Source organism: Girardinichthys multiradiatus, chromosome 22 (genome assembly GCF_021462225.1).
Source record: "Girardinichthys multiradiatus isolate DD_20200921_A chromosome 22, DD_fGirMul_XY1, whole genome shotgun sequence".
Classification (NCBI taxonomy): Eukaryota; Metazoa; Chordata; class Actinopteri; order Cyprinodontiformes; family Goodeidae; genus Girardinichthys; species Girardinichthys multiradiatus.
The window spans coordinates 23571070-23590014 of NC_061814.1; the positions used below are offsets into that span (position 1 = coordinate 23571070).

Sequence of the window (18945 nt, forward strand, 5' to 3'; positions counted from 1 at the left end):
TGTAAGTGCTCTAATTATAAATAGTGCATTTGTGTTGCAACCAAGAATGCGGAAATAACAGCGTTCACCTGTATCAGGGCTTGGTAAGTTAGTTTTGCTGTGACACTAACAGTCTCATTTTAATATTATTACATGACCATTTGGGAATTTAACTTTATTGCTTTATGAGTGTATCAATTTGGTCAGTCAGTTATTACTGAATTATTCAGAAAGTAGGTCATGCTGTCTGTATCACCTTCAGTTTCCAGTACTCAAGAGGCCGGTGGGAGCGAACCATTTGCGTAGACTAGGCTGAGATGAAGTGATGTTATTTGTGAGATATTTGAATTGGAGTCATGTCGATACTGTTGTGGCGAATATGTGGAGTTTACATGACGTGTGAGAGGTGCGGAGCTCATGTAGCAGTATTCTGCAACATATCAAGTGGTGCAAGCTCTACTTGAGAAGAAAGCCTGACTAATTAACCAGTTAATATAAGCATGTTATCTTTTATTACTGTATAAAGAGCAGAATGTCAAAACGGTGTAATATTCTGTGCAATAAACACTTAAAAGCTACTATTAAATTTAGCAGGTTTTTGTTCTCTTTTCTTTTTGAATTGCACGCCTGTGCATTAAAATGATAAATATTAATAAATGTTATAGATAATGTTAACATAACTGTATTAATCAATATATAATTTTAAAAGTAGTACTTTTTTGTTTTAAAAAAAGCAATTAGATGACTTTATACATTTCATGTTTACATTTTTGTATAAAATACTATGATAATAAAAAACTCAATGTTATTGAACCAGCCTAGACCTAACAAATAGGAACATAACAAAAACTTCAGTATAATGAATGATAAGGTATGCATACCTCAATATACAACATTTTCCAGAATTCTACAATCAAAACTAAAACTAGCATCAGTTTAAGTCATGATTCTGCACTTTTATACCATGACGCTGAAAAGGGCACAGTAGCTGTAGGCTCAGTTCTCCTGCTGAATTATTACAGTGTCCAGAAAATGATGTCGCAACAAAAAACAGGAATGAGTAATGCTCAGCAAGACTTTTAAAACTATATGGGAGCCTCTGCCTTTAAAGCAGGCATTAGGAAATTTTAATTATTACCCTGGAGGTTACATTTGTGTTGAACGCAACAGGCCTAAATGAAAATGTGTACATTGTGAATTTAACTCTGTATCAGCTCTGTTGTAGTTTTTATTTTACAATAACATAAATGAAGGAACTAACTACTACATGAAAAATTACATGTTCTGAACAAGAAACACTGCAGCACTGGACAAAAAAGCCTTCTGAGACAATGTGTGGGATGATAAAGCAGTGATTCATGATAGATATTATAAAGCAGAACTTTGTACAACACTGGCAGGTAGGCCTGCACTGTGTGGGCACAAAATATTATGCAGAGGAAGAATATGGAGGGGTAAAATAAATCCTTAGAATAAAAAGGAAAAAAAATAATAAAGTCATGCTTTTAGCTGGAGTGTAATGGAAGCCATTTAAGCAGTCGATGATATCCCCGTTCCTTCCCCCTCTCTGTTAAGCCAACTTCTTCTAAGACTAGAGCATATCAAATGGGCTTTAGTCTCACCAGCTCAGAGGCAGAACAACCTAAACATGACCTGCAGAGAGACAGCTCTGTCAGAAATCATACTTAACCAAACCCAGTTTGCAGTCAGAAGGTTTCAAATCTGAAGCTTCTGCTACAGACAGGCTATTCTGAGTTATTTTCAATAGTTTTCTGTCTGGTTTTTAAGAATTTGTACTGAAAAAAAACGTGTTGTTTGCAAATCTGACTAATTTGGCAATATCCCCTCCACAACCTCTGGTGTTGCACCAGATCTGAGACCAGACAGTGGGCGGGGAGGAGGAGCCGGAGATGATGAATGAAAAGACTGAGAACAGGTGGGGATGAAGGGAGTGGGCAGATTGCCACCTCCCCGGCGATGCGTGTGTGGGTCACAAAAGCCAAAAAAATGATGCTGCAGCCCAGAAGGGAGGGGTAGCTCTACCTGAGTCACTCTGACATCTCCTGCAGGTGCTGGTTTCTGTGGGGTTCAAATTACACATTTTTACATAGTATCAGAGGTAGAAGAAGAAGCATAAACACCAAACAATAATGCAGTGTGATCTGACCAGAAGGCGAATGCCTTAGTCACATTTAGCCACTAAAAATAAAAAAAAGTTCTGTTTATTTTGTATTTTATTTTATGTGTACCCCTCTACTTAGATAAACATCCTGTATACAATTTATAGCAAATTTTAAATGAGTCATTCAATGAGTTATCTATTTTGAAATTGTAAGTAAAGAGACAACTGCAAAAATAAAACGTTTTGTTTAATGCTTTCATTATTTTTGTCAATATAAAGACATATTAGGCTCCAAAAATACATCTAGATTTATCAAAAATGAAGAGCGTATCAACTTTTAGTTGAAGTGACCAAAGTCACAGGTTTAGTTGCTGACCAAAAAGTCACCAAAACGATCTGAGCTGATTTTTTACCAGTTCATCAGGGGGAATTGGAGGAATAAACCTCCCAAAGCAAATATCAGAAACAGGCTGCAATAAAAGCTGGCAAAATCATAGAAAACTTACAATGATGATGTAGAGTGATGGCAGGCGGTCAGTGACTGAAACTCAAGAATTTCATAGCTAAGTTTTAAACTTTTTTATCTTGATTTCTTTTATGTTCTTTGACTTCAAACTCTTCGATAAGACTGCATTGTGCCTTGAAATATTATCCCTAACCCTTGATTTTTTTGTTACATTATAATGACAAACTTTAAAGTAACTGAGACATTGCATTTTCATGATAAATCCAATTACATTTATGGAAAGGAAAATACTGAAATGAAAAGTTGTTGTGATACATGGTCATAAGTTTCACTAAAAAGGCATTTCCAGACTACTCTGTTGCGCTCTTTTATGGCATCAAAGGGGAACCCCCGCACGTGAACTGACTGCTGCTACAATGGCCAGCAACACAGACAGCAGCAGAGAATCAGCTTTCCTTAGATATATTTCAGTCAATATCTGAGAAAGATGAAGCAGAAAGTCAGCTTTCATCAGAAGGCAGAGGACAAGTGCTGCGACGCGTGGACGGCCATCTATTTCAACCAGAGTCTATTCTTGCCGCATGCCGGAGCTAAGATTAGATTAGACACAGGTGGACGCCATTTACCAGTGATGCGACTTCTAAAGCCAGTTTGTTGAACTAGATTTTATTTAGGGAAATGAGAGTAAAAGAGTCTGCATACTTCTGCAACACACTGCATTTCTTAGGTTGTTGCATTATGATTCTAACCTACAGGCATGACAGACATAATGGAAATTGAGGTGACTAGAGTTGCAGTATCAGAAGCTTGGTGACTCAGTGCTCAGCCTTCTACATCTCTATTCAACATCTGTCACAACAATCACCCCTATGCTCGCATTAATAGAAAAAAAGCCAATACTTTACTCAAAAACACCTAAAATCCAGCGAATATGCAGCTGTGAGGACACAAGCATGCATACTAAAACAGAAAAAATAAATAGGCAAATGTGGAAACTTAAGTGTGCATTAATGAGTAAACAAACAAATTCAGCGTCTGGGCTTTGTGAAGATGAGTTTATGTAGAAAGGCGCCTCACGCTGGCTGTGAGCAATATCAGAGAACAGCGGGCTGTGAATGAACCTCTCTTATCAGCCACGTGCAGTTCCCCACCACTGAACGGGAGCTAGTAAATATCACATGCCTAATTATAACCAGAGAGCTACTTGTCTTAGTTTTCACAATGAGACTTTAATCTCGCTCTGCCGCTGCGTCAATGAAAGTATGAGAGTGAAACAAAAAGTGAAGAGTTCTGAGATTTCTTGGATTCTTTAAAAATATCAGTTGAAAATGAGGGTGTTTTAAACATGGTAGGGCATGAGAGGATGCCAAAACATCATTAACAAAGATCTACTGAATATATGAATCAATCCTGCTGCACAGCCAGGAGCTCTTTAAGAGCTCCTCCCTCATCGTTATCAATGCAAGCCATCAGCTCGCACTACTACACATTCCTCCCCCAACTGTCAGGCAGCACAACTTAATGTGGCCACTTGCTGTTAGTGGGAAAAAGAAGGCGGCTGTCAGACACGACAATAATTCACAGAAAAAGAAAAAGGAGAGACAAGCTGCAAAAACAAACGTAGGCGTGCTCACATACTCCAACGCCAAATGTCACCAGTGAGTCACTAAACAGTCTGATGGGAAGTGCCCAGCTAGCTGTCAGAGGAGGTCACAACAGTGTGTGGAGTTAGTGATACGAACAAAGCGTTGGAGGGAAAGGAAAGAGGAAGGTTGAAGAGTGTGCAGTGCGTGGCTGTCAGCTTAAGGATGAAAAGAGTTTCTGAGCTGGCTAAGAGGAAGTTAGCCAGCTCATGCTTGCTGGAAGTGCCAATGTGTTATCTACCGTGTTTGCTTCAGAGGTCAGCTGAAGACGGAGGTGTTACACGCATGAGACACTTGACTAATTAACTTGCCAGTTTTAAGGTTAAACACTGATTGAGAAGCTCAGAGAGAACCATCTCGTTTTTTATAGCCTGAATGACCTTTTACACATTCAAAATGTTTTCCTCTATGAGAGACATATTTGACAATAAAGATTCCATCAATACTGAAAAGCTCAAAGGGAATCGTGGCTCATTTTAACTTTCCGTTCCTCGTAATGAGTGGATGAGCTCTGGCTTTCAGCAGAGAGATGCTTTGGAAAAAAGAATCCACAGTGGGAAAGTGGGTCATCTTCTCCGGACAGAAACAAAACATTGTAAAGCTTGCGCTACTAACGACCAACATGTATATCAGCTTATTAAGGTGGCTTAAACTGGAGGTACTTATTGATGGAGCAGCTTGATAAGCTATATTATTAAACCTGTATCACAATCAGTCTCATAATCTATCAAAAATCTGTCTGAAGGACAAATTCTTTATGTTCCAATTGAGAAAATACCATCACACATTTAAAGAAGCAAGAAGAATTTTACCTATTTCACAAATTTAGATTTTGTTTGTATCAATCAAAGAATGATTACACTTCAATCAAGGAACCTAAGACAAAACTAAACTCCAACTGGTAATATAAACCTAATCAAAATTTCTTATGATTTCATTAAGTAAAAAGAAACATAAAAGCAAATGTAGAAAAACAAATATGCCGACACAACACTATACAATCTACCTGTTAAAGATAACAGGGAATTTAATGTATACAAACTTGAATGCTTAACATATTTTCTAAGCCGACTGAAGTCTCACTTTTGTCAGGTTTATCAGTCTTTTAGTTTATGAAAGGAGCTTGCAGCCAAATTTTAACCTAAGTGGGAATAAAGAGGAATTCAAAGTTTTGTAACTACCTTTGACCCTTTAGCTTCAACACCAGGTCTGCCATGACAAAACAGGAAAAGGAAGTACCAGTGTGAATCAGAACCTGTTTACTTTCTTGAAAACCCTTGCAGCAATTTGACACAACAAATAGAGGAACAAAGCAAAACAATATGATGCAAAACAAAAAAAATATATATAAAAATATATAAAAATAAAAACATTTATTGCAGCTGAATCACTATAAATGGATCAGGCTTTGCAGTCATTGAAAAAAAACTTGTTCGTTCTTGTTCTTTTGTATCTCTTGACTGACTCAGAACACAGCTCTGCTCAGCAGCAAGAGCTTTCTGGGAAGGAGCTGTCACAGGGTTCCAATCAACCAATCAGAAACGTACCTGGGATAATGCAAGAGATTCATTAAGCCGTCTCGTTCTTCAGACAAGAAAGACACCATTATGTAAATAAAAACTGTAAACTATCTACTGACTGATTCGAGATTCAGATTTTCTGACGAGGAATTATTGTGTTAAATGAAGAGACAGGTTCATAATCAGAGTTTAACAAATTAGACAATGTTTTAAGGTTAACTAATCTACCAGTTACAATTAACTAATCATGGACCAATTAAGGATTACTATAGCGACTAAAGCCTTCTGAACTTTTCAATTAACAATAGAGGATAATTTGTATAAGAAACTTTAATACGTATTGACGGAAGGGCTGCATGGTATCAAGAAATGCAGAGATATCCAAATATTGAATGTCACAATGACAGCATAACTTGCAATAAATACTGTTAAATACTAATATTTCTTTTTACTTTGGGTTTATTGTGAACATACACCTCAGATACAGAGCATTCTATCCAGATAACTAAAAAATTAAATACATAACTTCTCTCTAATTACAGTTTCATTGAAAAGCTTCAACATCTGGTCTTAGTTTCTGTTTTGGCAATGAAAAACAAAGGTTTTTAATGACTCTAGCAGATCTTAAAATGCCTCCTAAAACATTTTCTGCTGCTACAGCTAAAGCTTACTGATGTCAAAGAAGTTTGTTTTGAGATTGATATTGCAATGACAATACATTTTTGATATACATTATTGTGCAGCCCCAGTTGACAGACATTCATACACAATTCTTGCATAATAGTTAGGGATCATAAACACATTCATGTCTTGGACATTCAATGACACAGTTTGCATTAGATAGGATTTTCTTTGGATGAATTTAAATGTCCAGCAAGGGCATTTTGAAGTGACTTCAAGAAAAGCAGTTCTTGCTCAGACCTGTGTTTTCTGTCCACTACACTGAATGAAAATTTGACTCCGACTTAATAGCAAATTCAATGCATTTCATAGTCTAATGGCAAAATCAAAAGAACCATTATGCCTATAATTCAAAGACTGATTTATAAAATTGTCAAGCCTTTGGTTTGCCCTGTTACAGTGGTCAGAAATTAACCAGCATAATAAACTATGAGTGCATGCTTGCACAAAGACAGAAACCTACACAGAATAACTCGAGGACAGAACAGCATGTAGGTCAACCTGTGGTCAGCTGATCTGGACTGATCCTGTCTCTGTGTGAGCGACCAGTGCTTTACAACAAAGTAACACCAACACACAAAACAAGAAGGATTTACAAGTTTAAAATTAGTACTTCTGCTTTTGACTGGTCAAGAGAGAACAAAACTAGTTCTGCTTCATTTACTGGTAATTCTAATGGCAACAGCCCTAAATCAGCTGCCCCCATGTTCACCTTTGATCCTGCCTTGATGCAAAGAAAACAGCTCTCTGCAGAAGAGAGACACACTTTCTCACACTTACCCAAAGCTGAGCAATGGTGCACATCTCATCTATTTCCCTTCATAGCGCAGAGGAAAAGACTCAATTGTCACAGATGCCGGTGATCCCGCAGAGGCCAGTGACAACTCTCGAAGCTTTCGCTGCTTCCAAGTCTCCTGCTAGCACCTTCTCACTCTCCCCCATGCACATATCCCTTACTCTGTCTCTTTCTTTCTTACTCCCCCTCTCTTCCTCCTCCTTCTTCTTCTATCTTTCTTTTTACCTCCACCCTTGCTCTCTGATCCGTCTCTTTCCCTTGTCCGGTGTCTGCACAATGCACATCAATTATTCAGAAGCAGTCTCCCAGTTTCTCCAACTTATCCAATCAGAGCGAGGCTCAGCACTAATGGGCTCCTGCTGTACCTGCTACCGGCTCCAACACACTCTGGAGACATCGGGGGGGAGGAGGAGTAGGAAGGACGGAGGGAAGGAAGAGAAAAAACAAGACGGAGGGAGTAGTGGAGGCAGCCGAGGAGAAACAGAGGATGAGAGGAAGTGATAAAGACAGCAAGCCGACGCAGGAAAACAGGAGAAGAGATTGAGGAGGCAAAGTGTTAATGTGCTTCTCACCTTTGACGTAATGGATGTGTTCAGTCTAGCTCTCCATTTTGTTTTTTAAAGAGAGAGCAGGAAGGCACGTATGCGTAATCCAACCTCTCTCTTTCATTTGTCAAAGAAGGGCAAAGAAAACCAGATTTAAAAAAACCCCGTGCAGGCTGTTTGCAAACTTGCATATAAGGGAGGAGCTTGGTATGCAATGCAGGCTGGCTGGGAGCCAGAGCACAAGAGAGGAAGTGGAAGAAGAAGAAAAATCAATCTCTTCAGAGGCAGACAAGTAGTTATTTATTTGTCTTATCAGAGAGAGAAGGGGGTCCCTGTCTGGAGGACAATGTAATCTGATCATGTCCCCCTTTGTCTTCATCAGTGGACCTAACAAGCACATCAGAAGTGAGCAGAATGAGAAGAAATGAGAACAGAAGAAGCAGGTCAATGAATCTGAGTTCAACCCGACACGAAGAAACAACTGAGTTGTCACCTAAATGTAAAGAAGCAGGCTGAGAAAGAGAGAGGGGAGGGGGAGGAAGAGGGGGTTGGGGAAAATAACTATCCTTCTGTCAGCAGAGGGAAGTTTTCTTTTGTTTGGCTTTTCGAGAAAAACACTGTCATCAATGGTTTTCACAAATAGCCCATGCTGTACTGAGAAAACACAGAAGTGTAACTTCAACAGGGTGTATGAAAGTCTGCGGGGGGGGGGGGGGGCAGATCAGTCGAACCACAACAAAAAGAAATGATTTGCTCATCCGGTTTACAACGCGAACTAAGTCCTCAGTGTTTAAATTACAAAGTGCAGGCAGAGTTGGGATTTGAACGGAGAAAAGAATTTGCCTGCAAGTGTGCAAACCAAACCAATTAGGCAGAAAGTGAAGAGAGTACCTGATCAGCTATAAAGCGCCCTCCTCCCACCATGTGGGGTCTTCTTCAGCAAACTTCAAAGGAAAAGTTCTGAAGGTAGATTTGGGGTTGCAAAAGGGTTTCATCATCTGAAGTGCAACTGCTAGAGAGTGTCAGAAGAAAGGTCTGTGTGCTAAAAATAAGTCCTGTTTTTTCTTAATAATGCAGTGCACTGCTCTTACTCAGCAGTAATTAAATATAAACGTCTGTAGGGTTGATTGGGTCAATGACAAAGGATCTATATGCTTCCATAGTTTTAGACACAGAGAAAATCAATCAGGGGAGAGATGATCATAAGGGATACACTGCCTCAAAGAAGTATTCCCACCCTACATTTTATATTACAACCCTAAACTTCAGTGTATTTTTGGGATGTTACATGAAAGACCAACACAACTGATACTCCTAAATAAAAACCAGTGCAACCAATTGGCTTTAATTAGTAAATAGACTTAAAGAACATTAGTGAAGAAACAGCATCACAAGGACCAGGGAACACACCAGACACCTCTAGAAGAATGCGTTGTTTTCCTAAGCTTCGAATTTCATACAGATGATCCATTATTTAAAAATGGAAAGAGTTTGGTTCAACTACAAACCAACCAAGACAAGGCTGTCCACCAAAACTGACAGGCAAGGCAAGAGGAGCATTAGTCAGAGAAACAGCCACAAGGTTCTTGGTAACTGGAGGAGCTGCAGAGATCCACAGGTGGATGTATCTTTTGGCTGCACAACTTTTAGTAGCGAACTGGACAAATTTGTTCTTTACACAAGAATGGCAGGAAGAAAACAATAGCTGAAAGGAGATTGCCACAGTCCAAATCTGCAAAGCTGGTAGAGACTAACCCCAAGAACTGCAGCTCTGATGGCAGCAAATGGTGGTCCTACAAAGCATTGTCCTGTAAGCCATATCTTTTTGATTTTTATTTAAAAGAATAATAATAAATCAACTTCACAATTATGCCATATTTTGTGTTGGTTACTTAAAATTTCCCAATAAAATTAAATGCACCTAACCTTTTAAAAAAATAAAATAAAATAAATAAAAAGGTAATCTTGACCATTATGGTAAAATATTCATTTAAACTGACAGTATGATTGGGATTGTTACTTTTCCTGTTTTGAACTATGTTTAACCACTGTTGGCTCCATAATAGCATAAATTAGTATCTATGATTGTGAAAATGTGATTTAATTCAGGTATTCTATGCTGTTTTGTGGTACATTTGCAGCACTTAATGTAACTGGTGTACTGAAGAAGTTTTATTTTTTAGAGCAGTATTTGGCTGTATACAGTGACAGTTGCAGTGTGTTGCCAAAAAGACGATGATGGTGGTAATGAAATTTTAAATACTTTTTTATCATGACTTTTATCATTGTTGCAACTAATGCTGAAAACTATAGAGATGACACTTTAAGCCCATATTGTTGCCCATATATTGCAACGTGACAAAATGGGAAATAGTTCAAGTGGTTGAGTACTTTTGCAACTGTGAGTATTAGATTAGAAAAACTGTGAGATTAATGGAAGTGGCTGAGCTAATTTCCCACCGTTCTCTTTTGTTGCTTTCATGAACGGTGGGAGTTTTAGGTGTGTGTGTTTCTGTGCGTGTGTCAATCAGAGGACACGAGGTGAGCTGTAGCCACACCCAGGAGGTTTTCTATCACTGCTGACAAAACGGCTGTTCTCCTGATGTGACTACAGCAGATCTCACTCTCTCCACTGACCGAGCTCTGACAGCTTCTGTCTGCAAAGCTAACTGTAGTGCTGCAAATGTGAGTGTGTGGGTGGGACGCAAGCAGTCAGTTCTTAGTATCGTTTCCCACTAAACTTTCATTCTTCATCAGCTAAAGCCAAGACATGAGTAATACTGAAACAAATTATTTAGTACCATGTAAATTTCTCAGCCGTGAATATTTAGGAAAATAATTTAACCGGGTCAAAATATCAAATTTGTACTTCTTTAAGAAACACAGAAGCTACCTGCAATCCAATACATGTCTGATCAAGCTCACGAAACAACTCATTTGTAAAAACGAACAAATTTGATATTTAATCCGAGTCTTCATAAAGAGACCTGTTACTAGCTTGATGACAGCCTGGCATATTCACTGAGGATGGAAACAGCAAAACCCTAGAGAGATTATGGCGATAATCTGATTTGCTGTCTGCTGAACCTCACAGTATCCCAACAGCTCAGTCTGTTGGGGTTAGGTTGTATTTGTAGGGCAGTTGCACACCTAGTTTATGACAAACCTCTAATGAGCGGCAAGGCTGTTGGTAGCAGACTACAGATTATTGGGTATGAAATGTAAACAGGGATTTATGAAAGGACGGTTGGATGTTTAAAGGGACAGCTGTGCACAGCACAGCATGATGACACAAACCCAAACCTCAGTAACCACCGATTAGAGACTGAAAGTTTTCAGCAACAGGTACAAGTATGTAAACAACATTAAACCCGAGTATCTTTGCCCCAAGAATTAACAGTGCCAATGTTACATTACCTAACAGCACATAAATCTCTTCACTGGCTGATTTCAGATTAGAGCAACGCAGTAATCCTCCAGGCTTCCCTGCAGGGTAACAATCTCCACACAGCTCATCAGCAGCAGCCTGCTGTTGCTGAAAAATCTCTCAACTTGGTTTAGAAAGGTCTCCCAGGGGAGCAGCTTTTTCCTTGTTTTCACAGGACCGGGCGTTTATAGTTTGAATTCTACTAACTAGAAGAAAACTGACAAACAAGTGTAATCAGTCATTTGTACTAGATACTGATCGATATATACTTTTCATACACCCCAGGCTGACAGCTGATGTTCCAGGTCAATTTCTCTTATGTTGTACTTATTTTAAAGCTGAAGGAGCAGCTTCTTTTTCCTAAAGAAAATGTTACTATCAGCCTATTTATCAGCCGCTGAAATGATGACCTGGATCAATAAAGAACCTGGCTTTCATTTAACCTGTTTGTCTTGAAAAAAAAATAGCCTAAAACATTTCTTATTTGATTGATGTTTTGAAAGTAAATTTTGGTTTGATTTATCTTTTCCCCAAGGAGCCTGAAGACAGCATCCCAGACTCATTGGCCCTGCTCTGGGCTCTCAGGTGTCAGATCTGCAGGTTTCTGTCGCCATGCGGACTGTCAGAGGATTACGCTGAGGAAGCACAATTGGGCACACATCCCATGAATACACAAACCCATACAGTGGCTTGCAAAAGGATGCTGACTTCTTTAATGTTTTTTGAAATTACAACCACTAACTTCAATTTATTTAATTGAGATTTGTGCAATAGACTAACACAAAGTAGTGCATACATGGTGAAGAGAAAAGAGAGAATATTTGAGGGTCAAAGGTTTTTTAAACTAAAACTCTGGCCATTGTGACATGCATTTGTTTTCACACCCCTGATTAATACTTTGCTGAAGTACCTTTTAAAGCAATTACAGTTGTAAATAGTCTGTCAATGTCTCATATTGTTTTTTGCACATAGATTAAAAATTATCTTTGTTTTATTTGCTAAGTTCAGTCAGGTTGGATAGAGAGAATCCGCAAACATCAATTGTAAAGTTTTTGACTGAAATTAATTTCCACTGTAACTCTCTGCCTTTATGTTTATGGTTGTAGTCTGACTGGAAGGTCAACCTCCGCCCCCAGTATGAAGTCATTTGCAGTCATGCTGGGAATGGTGTGTTCAGGTTGGTGTGCAGTGCTAGTTTCTTGTCTCAAAACATTTTATATGTATACCCGAAGTTTTTATTTTGTTCTCATTTGGCCAGACTCTTTCTTCCCCATTTTGGTGTGACCATTACATGTGGAGCATATTTACTAGTAACGGGTAAAGGCATTTGGTTGCAATGGACTGTATTTAGGGCTATTAGAGTAAAGTGGGCTAGATACAAATGAATGCCATCCTTTTCAGCATGTATCATTTTCCTTCCACTTCACCAGTATGAGCTACCTTTTGTTTATCATCTAAAATCCTGATAAAACACATCGAAGTTTGTTGCTGTAAGATGAAAAAATTTGATATTTATTCAGGTAAACCTAATCTACTTTCTTTATTTTCTCCTCCATCACATCTCTGTCTTTATCTGTTTTCCCAGACGTCTGTATGGAAGATCCCCCTTAGTCACAGTCTCCCTCCCTGCCTCATGTGATGAATGCCTGCATCATATCTTCTGACCTGACCCGGCATAATTACACTAAATCTCCCATTTGTCCAGCAAGTATAAACATCTTTTCCTGAAACTCTGCCTTGCCTCCTAATAGATCCCAGAATCACCAGCAGCCCTGAAGATGATTCCGACTGCCAGCCGGGCCCAGCCAGCCAGTCCGGGCTGTGCCTGGACAGCAATCACATTATCCCGACACAAGAACACAGGCAGACAGAGAAATAGAGTAATCAATATTGTGCGCTGACGTCTGTCAGAGCACTTAGGGTTCCTCCCAACAAGATGCTGTCTGCCACAAATGAAAGAAGATATTCAGCTTTAGTAAATTTACTTATCACGGACAATGTGAGTGAAAAACGCTGAAGCCGATACGTTTCTGCCTTTTGAACGGCAGGCTGCAACACAATGGAGCTTGAATAAAGAATAATTGGATAAGATTACAGAGCGGTACGCAGTTCCTGTTTTGTGCATGTGAGATAATTGGCTTGTCAAAAACCTCAAAGAAATCAGAGAGTTAAATCAAAATATTTAACTCTCCTGCTTATCTAACCAGCTGAGCAAAGGTTTATCTGTGTTCTATGTGACTGATGGCCTCGTCAGGTCTCTGTCAGGCAGAATGAAGGGTCCAATGCGTACCAGCATCACCTCTCCAGCTATCCATCTCTTTATTCCCCCCCCCCTTTACTCCTACATTCTGCCTTTGCATGCTTCACTTTGACAAATGCATAAGAACTGGCTGTAGCCGGAGGAGCACAGGAGGCTGGGAGGGGAGGTATGGATTGGAGGAAATTGGATTTGATAGATAAATGTCTGAGGATAGCATTACTGCTTTCTCTCCCCTGCTATACGTGTGTGCATTGCAGCTCACACAAACACGCACGCATGCACACGCACTCATACACACACACACACACACACACACACACACACACACTGGTAGGGCTGCACAGGCAAGTGTTGAGAAGACTGTTTTTCTCAGGGTACCACTCAGACAGCTCATCTCAATAGCACATTAATGTTTAATGGGAGCTAAAAATATCCTGACATTATCATACTCTCTGGGCTTTTTGCATGTTGTCTGTGGTTGCTGTTGATGGAAAGAAATCAAACACTTCCAAATCTCAGATTTATGGTGACTTTAACATATGCATTTATTTGCTTTTAAGATTTTAACAGTTATAAATCCAAATTACACTCTTGGTTTGCATAATCTGGTAACTTCACAATGGGTTAAAGCTGTAATTTAATGACAGATTTTGTTACCATCGTGCACGTCAACAGTACTAAATGGCATGATGGATGAGCATGCATCTGCTTGCATTTTTCGTTCAGCTAGAGGGTCTTACCTGCAGACTTAGGAGTGAATTTGTCCCGGTTGGCGGCGCACACAGCGAGCAACCTGTAGCCCAGGTCCAAGTCAAACCCTTGCTGAGCAGCAACACGGCTCACCACCTGCAGAAAGAGTCATAAATCAGGAACTGACTCCAGGCTGCTTTAAAACTTAGCAATTCAGTCTTTTTTAATCTGGATAAATTGCGTTTTCCCGACACAATCAAGGTTGTGATTTATTTACTGTACGTAAACAATTAGCTTAGATCAACACATTTTTGTTGGTTTTCCATTTTAGCTATTTTGCTAAAATTTTTAAGCTTTGACAAACATACAGAAAATATTGGAAACCTAAAGCACCTTGCAAGTTTATCCACACAACCTAACCGTGTCAAATTACAACTACAGACCACATATGGTATTAAGATTTTATGATATAGATAATCACCAAGTAAGACATGAAGAAAAATGATTGTTTTCAATTTCTTTTTACAAATAGATTTTGTGGCGTGCATTTGTATTCAGCTCCATAGAATGAAGTCTCTTGATCAATCTGATGAAATGTGAAAAAGTTTAAAGGTTATAAATATTTTGTAAGGCCTTGTGTAAAATGAGAAACTTCATAATTACGTTGATAATTTTCAGTAAGGTTAAGAGAGAGGTTTATTATTAAAAGGGACATCAATAAGCACTGGCGCCCCCCAGAGTTATGTTCTTTCCCCACTCCTCTTCTCCCTCTACACAAATGACTGCATCCCAGCAGACCCGTCTGTGAAACTCCTGAAGTTTGCAGATGACACCACTGTTATTGGACTGAGCCAGGACAATGATGAGAATGCATACAGACAGGATGTGGATCGACTGGTACACTGGTGTAGTCAGAACCACCTTGAACTTAACCCACTCAAGACTGTGGAGATGATGGTGGACCTTCGGAGAACACCACCCACATACACACTCCCTTCACCATCCTCAACAACACTCCGAGGAACCACTATTTCTCAAAGCCTGAGATGGTCCTCACACATAGTAAAAGTACAACCTTCCACTGGAGCTGCTGGTCATCTTCTACACTGCCATAATTCAGTCTGTCCTCTCTTCATCCATCTCAGTGTGGTTTGGCTCATCCACAAAACAGGACAGGCCTAGACTACAACGAACAATCAGGTCTGCAGAGACAATAATCAGGGCTGACCTTCCCTCTATCCAGGACTTATACAGGTCTAGGGTCAGAAAAAGGGCCGCTAAAATCTCTGCAGACCCCACACATCCTGGACAGAAACTGTTTAGGCTTTTACCTTAAAGTCAGCAGTACAGGGGGCTGTCTGCTAAAAAGAGCCACCACAGACACAGGTTCTTCCCCCAGGCTGTTTCTCTGATGAACACTTGACAATCAGAGTTCCAGAACAACACCATGCATATTGCAGTCACTTGTGTATTTATGTACATTTTAAAAAGATATTTTTTATTTATTTATATTTAAAAGAGAGAAAAAAATCCTCATACTTATAAAGCTTATTCTAAATCTGACTCAAAATAGAACCTCCAGACTCTAAAGTGACATTACAGGACGTCCTGAGGGATGTTATGCAGGATTATGCAGGATGCAGAGACATGTAGAGAGGAACTTCTACTTTTTTGGGCTCTTTCTGATCTCAAAACACACAATGGCCTTCATTTGTTCAACGAATGAGCATTTTACAGCCCCAATAAACAGATTTTTTCACAAATATTAAGGTTATTATATATTTGAAAAAATGCTTAAAACTTGTGTCAATAGCTAGCTATATTAGACTGGAATTAATCATCATAAATAAGTATGCTTCCATTGAGTAGTATATTTATCTGGACATGTTTGGGATTCATCAGCATGTCAGCATAATCCATCCAGCCAAAACTATTATGCAACCTCTGCTGAAAAACGGTCAAATCTAGTTGCTGTCAATCGTTTGATTTCCCTCGTGAATGGCTCGGCCCCACAGTTTAAACGAGGCAGACGGCCAGCTACAAAGGCTAGCATAGATTTGACATGGATTTAACAGTGTTTCACCTCACAAGCCTTTTTTTCAGCCTAATCTCCCTCTGAGGATGTCCATGCAAGCCCATACAGGTCCTTCTCAAAATATTAGCATATTGTGATAAAGTTCATTATTTTCCATAATGTCATGATGAAAATTTAACATTCATATATTTTAGATTCATTGCACACTAACTGAAATATTTCAGGTCTTTTATTGTCTTAATACGGATGATTTTGGCATACAGCTCATGAAAACCCAAAATTCCTATCTCACAAAATTAGCATATTTCATCCGACCAATAAAAGAAAAGTGTTTTTAATACAAAAAACGTCAACCTTCAAATAATCATGTACAGTTATGCACTCAATACTTGGTCGGGAATCCTTTTGCAGAAATGACTGATTCAATGCGGCGTGGCATGGAGACAATCAGCCTGTGGCACTGCTGAGGTCTTATGGAGGCCCAGGATGCTTCGATAGCGGCCTTTAGCTCATCCAGAGTGTTGGGTCTTGAGTCTCTCAACGATCTCTTCACAATATCCCACAGATTCTCTATGGGGTTCAGGTCAGGAGAGTTGGCAGGCCAATTGAGCACAGTGATACCATGGTCAGTAAACCATTTACCAGTGGTTTTGGCACTGTGAGCAGGTGCCAGGTCAAGCTGAAAAATGAAATCTTCATCTCCATAAAGCTTTTCAGCAGATGGAAGCATGAAGTGCTCCAAAATCTCCTGATAGCTAGCTGCATTGACCCTGCCCTTGATAAAACACAGTGGACCAACACCAGCAGCTGACACGGCACCCAGACCATCACTGACTGTGGGTACTTGACACTGGACTTCTGGCATTTTGGCATTTCCTTCTCCCCAGTCTTCCTCCAGACTCTGGCACCTTGATTTCCGAATGACATGCAGAATTTGCTTTCATCTGAAAAAAGTACTTTGGACCACTGAGCAACAGTCCAGTGCTGCTTCTCTGTAGCCCAGGTCAGGCGCTTCTGCCGCTGTTTCTGGTTCAAAAGTGGTTTGACCTGGGGAATGCGGCACCTGTAGCCCATTTCCTGCACACGCCTGTGCACGGTGGCTCTGGATGTTTCTACTCTAGACTCAGTCCACTGCTTCCACAGGTCCCCCAAGGTCTGGAATCGGCCCTTCTCCACAATCTTCCTCAGGGTCCGGTCACCTCTTCTCGTTGTGCAGCGTTTTCTGCCACACTTTTTCCTTCCCACAGGCTTCCCACTGAGGTGCCTTGATACAGCACTCTGGGAACAGCCTATTCGTTCAGAATTTCTTTCTGTGTCTTACCCTCTTGCTTGAGGGTGTCAATAGTGGCCTTCTGGACAGCAGTCAGGTCGGCAGTCTTACCCATGATTGGGGTTTTGAGTGATGAACCAGGCTGGGAGTTTTAAAGGCCTCAGGAATCTTTTGCAGGTGTTTAGAGTTAACTCGTTGATTCAGATGATTAGGTTCATAGCTCGTTTAGAGACCCTTTTAATGATATGCTAATTTTGTGAGATAGGAATTTTGGGTTTTCATGAGCTGTATGCCAAAATCATCCGTATTAAGACAATAAAAGACCTGAAATATTTCAGTTAGTGTGCAATGAATCTAAAATATATGAATGTTAAATTTTCATCATGACATTATGGAAAATAATAAACTTTATCACAATATGCTAATATTTTGAGAAGGACCGGTATTTCTGGCATTATGGAAACAAGTGTTGAAGTAAGTTATGCAGGGTTAGTGGGTTGATCAGATTGATGTTTATCTCTCCTTCCTGGAGAAAAAATAAATAAAAAGAAACAGCTTTGTGGTTTAATCCTGCTTGTTGCTGAAAACGGACATCCTATTTTGCCTCAGGTCATCTTCTGATTGACAATAACCTCTAAAAGGTCCAATGGGGACAGTGCAGTACACTGCCAGTGCACTTCATCTCATACGGTTGGCCCACACAAAGACCATTCCCCTTTGCACAATTTCTTGAGATCATCCAGACTTCTGGGTCCCCTCTTTTGCTCACCCCATAGGCTTTCTATAGCGTTTAGGTCTGGGGACTTAGCTTGTCATGGTAGAAGGTTGATTTTGTGTCTAACGAACCATTTCCTGAGTGAGGCCATGTTTTGTATCTTTACCTTGCTCATAGACTAAATAAAGATCCATTTTTCGTTTTATGGCTGAAACCACTAAACTATTTCTATTTAATATCTCCTGGTATTTCAAATAGTTCCTGATGCAATGCATTCTGGCCCCGCTTCCCAAGGCCTATGGAAGAGACTCTGGCCCACAGCATCACAGATTCTCCACCATACCTAACATTAGGGATGAGGTGTTTTTCCAAAAATTCATCCTTTGACTTGTAACAGTTCCTTACAGAGGGAACCAGACTTTTTATTTAGAATAATCCCAGGAGTATTTATATCAAACTCCACCTTTTTTTTAGGTATGTATTCATCTTTGCAAGGTTGTAGAGGGAGGTGGGGGTGGGGGGTTTGACTATCTCTAGTGATAATTGAATGAGAAGCACCCTGAACAGGTCACCAGAGGATCACAAGGCAACACAGACACAAACAGGACAATGAACCACACACACATTCACACCTAAGGGCAATTTACAGAAACCAGTTAACCTAACAGCCATGTTTTTTTAGACTGTAGGGGGAAGCCGGAGCACCCGGAGAGAACCCACACATGCAGGGAGAGAATATTGAATATTGATATTAAATATGAATATTCCTGCACATGGGCTCTACTTGAATGGAATA

At 39.8% G+C, this 18945-nt stretch overlaps 1 protein-coding gene across 7 annotated transcripts in view; it reads right to left on the bottom strand.

Annotated features, from left to right (window-relative positions):
- The window catches only part of zmiz1a (zinc finger, MIZ-type containing 1a), a 68271-nt gene that overhangs the window by 29358 nt on the left and 19968 nt on the right, over positions 1–18945 (bottom strand). For 3 of the 7 annotated variants that reach the window (XM_047351539.1, XM_047351541.1, XM_047351538.1), the window contains 2 exons: positions 14180–14285; positions 2023–2058 (listed from right to left, as the gene is read on the bottom strand). In XM_047351539.1, the coding sequence (XP_047207495.1) occupies positions 2023–2058; positions 14180–14285 (142 nt within the window). Of the gene's footprint in view, positions 1–2022; positions 2059–7191; positions 7591–7779; positions 7854–14179; positions 14286–18945 lie in introns of those variants that run through there. The other 4 variants (XM_047351543.1, XM_047351540.1, XM_047351544.1 and 1 more) reach the window with 4 other exon arrangements.